This window comes from Marmota marmota, unplaced genomic scaffold (assembly GCF_001458135.2).
Source record: "Marmota marmota marmota unplaced genomic scaffold, marMar, whole genome shotgun sequence".
In the NCBI taxonomy this organism is placed as follows: domain Eukaryota; kingdom Metazoa; phylum Chordata; class Mammalia; order Rodentia; family Sciuridae; genus Marmota; species Marmota marmota.
In genome coordinates this window covers 243,301-251,242 of record NW_026005679.1, presented here as the reverse complement: position 1 = coordinate 251,242, position 7,942 = coordinate 243,301, and the positions used below count along the sequence as shown (strand labels likewise).

The following is a 7,942-nucleotide window of genomic DNA, read 5'->3' as shown; positions in this document are numbered from 1 at the left end:
CCTACCTTGCAGGAGTGGTTGGCAGCTCTGCCCTCCGCGGCCACTGGGCCTTTTCTGTCGGTGGTCACAGTTCCGCCTACCTGGCATGCGCTGGGGGGGGTGGGGTAGGGGGTGTAATTGACTCTTAATGTAATAATACTTTTTTAAATTTTCTATTCCCTGTTTACTATTCCAATACTATTTTGTTCCTTTGTATTAATTGGGGATGGATGTTCCCTAGTATTACTTGGTTGCTTTCAATCATGTTGCATTCTTTCAGTGTTTGCCTTCTATATTTGGAAAATATGATTTGTGCTACACGTGTACTTACTACTATTGTATTCTAGAAATTGACCACATTTATCATTATATAATATTCTACTTTGCCTCTAATTATTTCTTATATTATCATCTGCATAATTTTGAATGTAATATTCTTTTCATCCTTTTGGTTTTAGTATATTTCTGATCTTATATCTAAAGGAAAACTCCTGTAGACTTAATCTGACATAAGTACATATATTTAGGTTTAATCTTATTGGTTACATTATGTGTTCTGATTAGTTTTTTATGATAGTTTATTTGTACTTAAATTACTGATGAGGAAGAACTTACTACTTTAAGCTTTTGAAGTTTGGGTTATAAAACTATAATTTGTGGTTCATATATTTTTTTAGAATAATGTTTTGATAACTCCCTATTTTTTTTATATCTTCTATGACAAATTTTTTTATAAATTTGAAGTCACATAAAAGTTCTTCAAAGATGGTAGAATGAGTTGAACATAATATTTTCATGTTCATGTATGAATTATGACCAGTGTAACTCTACATCATGTACAACCAAAAGATTGGTAAATTATTCTCCATGTTTGTATGATATGTCAAGATACATTACACTGTCATATTAACAAAAATGAACAAATAAGAAATAAAACTACTTAGTTTGCACTTTATTCTAAACTGAACTAACTTTGGTTTCTGATAAAATCGGTGACTTTACATGTCTTATCATGATTTGTTATTGATATCATAGCTGTTTTTTATTATCTATACCAATTAACAGAGATTTATGATAATTTTTATGCTTTAGTCTTTCAAATTCTGTAGCAAGAATTGAATGTTTTATGCACTACCATGACAGTAAAATGGAGTTTACATTTGTGTATACTTTGCTTTTCTCCCTTTCAAATTTTTATAACTTATACTGTTGTGTAACTTTATTTTATTGAAAGAATTTCCTTTAGTGTTTCTCTTAGAACAGGTCTAAAAGTGAGGAAATTGTTGAGCATTTACATATCTTGATAACATGTATGTTTCTTTAGCTTCAAAAAATAGTATTTGTGTATACAGAATTCTAGATTAGTGTCTTTTGTCTTTAAACACACATGTCTAAATGCTCCAATTCCTTTCTGGAAGACGTCTGCTAAGAATTCAACTATTAAACAAATAGAAGTATCTTAACAGATGACTCATTTATTTTTCTGGGTTCTATCAAAAAATTTTCTTGAAGAGTTTTAAAAAGTTGAGTATAAATGCTTTATCTTGAATCTTTTAATTAAGATTGTTAAATTTGATATTTTTTTCTCCCACATTTCTAATTTATCAGACATTGTTTCTTAAAGAATATTTCTAATACACAATTTTCCATTTTTCTGTTGCTAATTTTTTTAAGCTAAATTTCAGTCACTTTTCTTCATTGTTAATTAGTTCAATAATTATCAATCAGTTGGTTCTTGGCATTCTTTAGATAATTAACAACTCTCAATTTCCCAAGTGTCAATTTATAGTGTTTTATAGTGTCTCTGCTTGAGTCAATTTTCTCTTTTTGTGTGTGTGTTGTTACTTTCATTGATGTTTTTCCACTTAAAATCCCTTTAAAAATACATGATTATAGTGGTTTTGCAAAAGATTTGAAAGTTACTAAATAAACAAAAATTGGTTAGATGCAATGATACATAACTATAATTTTAGATAAATAGAATTGCAACTTTAAAATGAGCTTCCTTCCGCATCTTTGTGACATCCTGTCTCAAAACATATAAAAATGTATATATAGAAAGTCTATGGATGTAGTTCAGTGATAAAACACCCCTGTGTTTTATTTTAAGTTACATTTCCCCCAAACATAAAAGAAAAGAAATAAAGGAGAAAGTTGTTTTCTGCAACATTTGAGTCACATGTGGAATCTGAAAAAGTTGGACTGAGAGGCTGTAATTTGACAGTGTTGTCACAGCATAGTCAAAGTTTGAGTGTTGTGTTCCTGTGAAATCTCAAGATCATTTTGGAAGTGCTCACAAGTTTGTCATCATTTCAGTGTGGATTTTGTATATTTCTTTAGTAATAATGGGCTTAGATTATACTGCTTATGGATATTTTCCTGACCTTGGTAAAATTTTATATATTTGCAGAGTATATTCACCACAGTCTAAAAGTGGATTAATTTGTTATTTTAATTTCTTTCAGGAATGTCTCCTCATCAAATGCTAGAAATTTCAGCAGAGCAAGGAATAAACTATTTATGGCAAACCATGATAAATGGAAGGTATGGAAACTATGACAATAAAAATTTACTTTTAAAGAAGGAATGGAAAATTGTGGGACAGAGGGAAGGTCAGTAATTTATCTTAATGAACATAACAAATGCATGATGATTATTTAAAATGAAGTCAGTTTATGTTATTATATAACATCTCAGAAAACTCCTCAAAGTGACAATATGTGTCAAACCACGTATACAAGCAACATTTCAGGCCATTATGAAACTATCTTCAAAATACCTTCAAAAAAATAATCATTCAGCCAGTTCTCTCAGCTTTAAAAATATGATTAGAAATATTTATTTAAATAAAAAATCAAAACAATGATTAAATACTGATTAGTTATTTTTAAAAATGATTACTAATCTGTACATGAGTGCACATTAGACTAATGTCTGCAAATTATTAATATAATACTGCAGTTCTCCAATCTGAAAATTCTATGGTGTGATAAAAAAGTAATTTTCTACACAGTATAGGTGAATTGTTTCTGTTTTAAACACACCTATAGTATTTCCACTTATAGACATGGAAAACACTCAGATTATGGAAAAATGGAAGAATAACAGCGAGTTTCACTAGTTCATTTCAGTTGACAAGAACTATTCAGTAATTAAATATTTTTTTAGGTGGAAGTTTGATAATCATTGCTTTTTAAATGAAACGAGACGAAGAAGAAGAGGAGGAGAAGCAACTAGGTCTTTCTAGAAAACACAAAATAGTGCATTCCTTATCTGTCATGGATGGCAATTCAAGCAAAGGAAAGACTCAAGGAATTCTTGGCACAAGGCTCCCAGAATATCCAGCATCCCTGTGGCCTACAGGTCTGCATTAAGCCCCAAAAGCAGACTTGGGGGCCTTATTAAAGTACTTGGAAGGCTTCTGAGATAAGTCTGGGTGCAAGCGAAGCGGTTGAAAACACTTCTGGGTAAGGAGTAGCAGGATGGGTGTTGGGGCAGATTAGGGGAGGTGAAAGACTAAAGCTTGTAAATCAGAAAATTCTGCAGAAAATTAAAACCACCATACTTAGCAGGTAAGGTGACCTTTGAAGGAGGCATGGCTCACCATCAACCATCTCCCCTGTAGGGAACAGTGTTCCAGTCTCTCTTTGGCATATCATGAGTTTTTCTACACTTTCAGAAGCACATTTTTTGAAGACACTCCATTCTGGGACTCTCCCTGACTTGATAATTTGAGTCAAGGGCATCTATAAATTCATTTCTAATTTTAATTCCACTGGAAATGATCTTGTGTACATTCAGTGCTATTTAAAGGCTCATAAGTTAGCAAAATCCTCCATCTGATTGCTTCACTTTCCATAGCAACAACATCTTCAATAGAACTCCAAGTTGGAATCTGAAAAGATTTGCATATTTTGTGGGTTTTTTGTTGTTGTTGTTGTTGTTTGTTTGTTTGTTTGTTTTGTAGGATGGGGTTTGCTCTTATACATAGGAAGGAAAACATTTGAAGTGTCAAATCCAGAGACTTCCTGGATTACATCTATGTCTCCAGTAAGCTTAATACTGTTGTTATGAGATTATTCTGAGTCCATAGCCCTAATTATCTGGCCATCCCAAGGAATGTGCCTTCAACAAATGCAAAGTGTCTTCTTTCTCACTTTGGTTAGCTAGTTAAACATAGGGATTTTTAGCAAGATAGTGATAGTGATTTTTGCTAGAAAGTTAAGAATCCAACACAGAAAGGCAACTGAGAGAAAAGCATTATAGTTACTAAAGGTTTTGGCCAAGACACCAGCTGGCTTGTCCACTAGGAGGGGCCAGAACTTGGCATGAGCCAAGGTGTGCAGCACATGTACTCATTCTGGTAAAGGAAAAAGCCTGATTCAGATGGACATGTGGATTGGCAACCACTGGGTCTAGTTAGGGAGGAGCTGGCCTTTACAAGGGTGGACTTGAGACACAATAATATACTCCTGGGCATAGCTCAAGGGGTTAACATTGTGTCAGCATGACACAGCAAATGGAGTGTTTCACCTCCCACCCAGATCTTAGGCATTTTATCCTCCAGGGTTAGAAAACTACTGCTTCCTGTGATCTAGTCACTGGAATTTTGAAACTGCCTGAATCCTTAGGCACTTAACAGTTACTAGTGTTACTCTCTGACAAAAGGCAGAAGAGAGTGCCATCACTGCAAACAACTGAAGTCCAAAAGCAACAACTGTTATTGGGATGGCTTTAACCTGATTACTCAGAAATAATAATACACAGTGGTAATAAAGACTCTGAAAATTATTGATGTTTTTGTTCTTAAAGCCAATGTAATATGGGATTTTTCTTTCCAGGGGCCAAACCCAACAGTGTGTGTGTGTGTTTGTGTGTGTGTGTGTCTGTTCATGCATACAAGAAAACAGTATTTTAATTTTCCTGATTGGGCAACCCAGTCATGCACAGCTTTCCAATACTTCAGTCCCTAAAAGAAGGGCATGCAGTCATCTTCCAACTCAAAAATCAGTTTTTCTTCCTGATTTGTCTAAAGCTTTCATAAAAGTTTCTCTGACACGTTTTTAGTGCCAGTATAATACTAACTACCACTTGGTATTACAACATGCAACACTGTTTAAATGTGGTTTTCACAGATTCTTGTTTATAAAGCACTCTTTGGTGGAAGACAAGTTGCTTGAGTAGTTCACAGTGATTCTGCTGTAGACAATAACAAAACAAAAGCATTCAGGAGTGTCCAGGTACAGGTTGTCCTAGAGTTCTAGGCAGTGCAGTTCTTGCAATATGTAGCTGTAGCTCTTCTGTATATTGGGCAAGGTTGACCATCAGTGCCATGAACAGGGGGGTACTTCAGCCCGACTCAGCAGTGGATCAATCCTCTGCATCATGGAGTTGGCTGTGGCCCTTCATGGGGCCATGACCATGACCCAAAGCATATGCATGCTCAACAAGGCCCCCACCAGCCTGAAGCAGGTGCTGGTGGGTGAGGTGTGTGTGGCAGTGCTGTGGGAACGTGAAACTTCCCCTGAACCCAAGAAGGCAGCTGAAAATATGTTAGTCACTTTTGAGGATATATGTGTACCTTTAAATATTTCTCCACAGAGTTAATTAGAATTATAGGGTTTCTCTAAATAAATGACAATATTTGCTACTGAGTCCGGTTTATGTTTCATTTAGTTACTGGAATACTCTGAAATATAGCATTGAGTAAACATTCACTTAAACATTTCTATAGACAAGAGGTTAAAAAATAAAGAACATATTTCTGACTGTGATCAATCTCATTCTTATTTTACAAAAAGACTGATGTGTAGTTTTTCCTTGTGCTAAAACATGGAATTTTAATGAATGTGGGAAGATTTGTACTTACCTACTATTGCTTAAGATAAATTTAGATATAGATAATTAGATCTCTACATTTATGATAAATCATTCAAGATCTGTTGACAGGTCTGTACCCTAAGTAATTAGCACTATATTTATTTCTGTGTAAATCAGTATAATTCTGTGAAACTCATCAAAATTTAATGCTTTTTTTTAAGTCCTAGAAAACATCAGTGTGACCATTTAAAGAAGAAGGTTTATGAACACAATAAAAGTGAGAAAGTTTTTCATAAAGGCTCAAAATGTATCCATCCAAACTTTCATAACCAAGAAAAGAATTATCAATGTAAGGAATGTGAAAGAGCTTTAAATAAACTTGACAGCATTACTGAACATCACATAATTCATACTGGAGAGAAGCCCTACAAATGTAAAGAATGTGGCAAAGCTTTTAATCAAAGAGCACACCTTTCTCGTCACCAAAGAATTCATACTGGAGAGAGGCCATACAAATGTGAAGAATGTGGTAAAGATTTTAATCGAAAATCACACCTTATGCATCACCAAAGAATTCATACTGGAGAGAAGCCATATGAATGTAAAGAGTGTGGCAAAGCTTTTAATCAACCATCATCCCTTACTCGTCACCAGAGAATTCACACTGGAGAGAAGCCATACAAATGTACAGAATGCGGCACAGCTTTTGCTCTCAAGAAAACCCTTACTGATCACCAGAGAATTCATACTGGAGAGAAGCCATACAAATGTAAAGAATGTGGTAAAGATTTTAATCGAAAATCACATCTTAATATACACCAGAGTATTCATACTGGAAAGAAGCCATACAATTGTAAAGAATGTGGCAAAGCATTTAATCGAAGATCACGTCTTATACAACACCACAGAATTCATACTGGAGAAGACATAGAATGTAAAGATTCTTTTATTCCTACATTCTTGGCAAAGCCTTATAGGTCACCAGAGAATTTATACTGGAGGGAACCCATACAAATATAAAGAATGTGGCAAAACTTTCAGTCAAATTTCCAGCCTCAACGTTGACCAGAAAATTTATACTGGGGAAGAACCATACAAATGTGAAGAATGTGGCAGAGTTTCTAAGTATGTTTCAAGTGTTATGAAGTACCAGAGAATTCATAGTTGAGAATTTTTGCAAATCTATAAAATGAAAAGTTATTTAATGTACAATCACACCTTATTGATCACCAGACATTTTATACTAGAAAGACAACTTACTATACTAAAAAGAAATGTGGCAAAGTTTTAATCAAAACTCACCATTTAAAAATTATCAAAGACATTATAGTAGTGATTACACCCTACAAATGTAAACAATGTGACAAAGCTTTTAATGAAGGTTCACGTCTTAAAAAATCTCCAGATTGAGTATTAAAGAGAAGCCCTATAAATGCCAATGATACATCAGAGCTTTAGTCAAAATTTTTTAAAAAGCATACTCTATCAAAACCTAATGCATACAATGTGTGCAGAAAACCCTGTAACTTGCATGCCTTGCATATCAGGAAAATATACATTATTGAGGAAAATTTTGATCTATAAGAAATATAGCAAGGTGTTATATTGCATATGCTTCTGAATATAATAATTTTCAGGGAGATTATATATTAATAGAGAATGTGATATTACTTTTGTAGTAGCTTAAAATTTAATTGGCATAACTAGTTAATGTGATAGAAATAAAGAAATTCTTAGATAACACCATGGTACAGACTGTCAGGAACTGCCCTGGATGCAGATCCCTTCAATTTCTGATGCACCAGGTTCTGAACAATTACTGTCTTTAGTCTGGCATGGTAGTCCCAGGTCACAGTAACTTTGGAGTTACCCCAGCTAGGATAACAAGGTATGCTCCAGGAGTAGGTGTTACCCACTGAGGTTGAGTTACACTCACCTGTTCCTTTGTAATCCTAACCCTTTGTTCTTTTGGGGATAGAATGTTCCATGGAACTTCCCCTTGTGTATCTCCTATATAAGAATAAATAATTCCAGTGGCTCTCTCTTTCCATGGACCTTTAAGGTTGGAGAGCCATCACGGACTCTGAGAAGTTACTACTGTGTGCTTGTTGTGATTTTTTTTTTTTTTTTTTTTTGCCAGGGA

At 34.2% G+C, this 7,942-nt stretch overlaps 1 protein-coding gene across 1 annotated transcript in view; it reads left to right on the top strand.

Moving 5' to 3' along the window:
• The window catches only part of LOC107160840 (zinc finger protein 239-like), an 81,440-nt gene that overhangs the window by 51,386 nt on the left and 22,112 nt on the right, over positions 1 to 7,942 (top strand). The window contains 3 exon segments of the mRNA XM_048797581.1: positions 2,445 to 2,523; positions 6,021 to 6,758; positions 6,760 to 6,924. Coding sequence (XP_048653538.1) covers positions 2,445 to 2,523; positions 6,021 to 6,758; positions 6,760 to 6,924 — 982 coding nt within the window.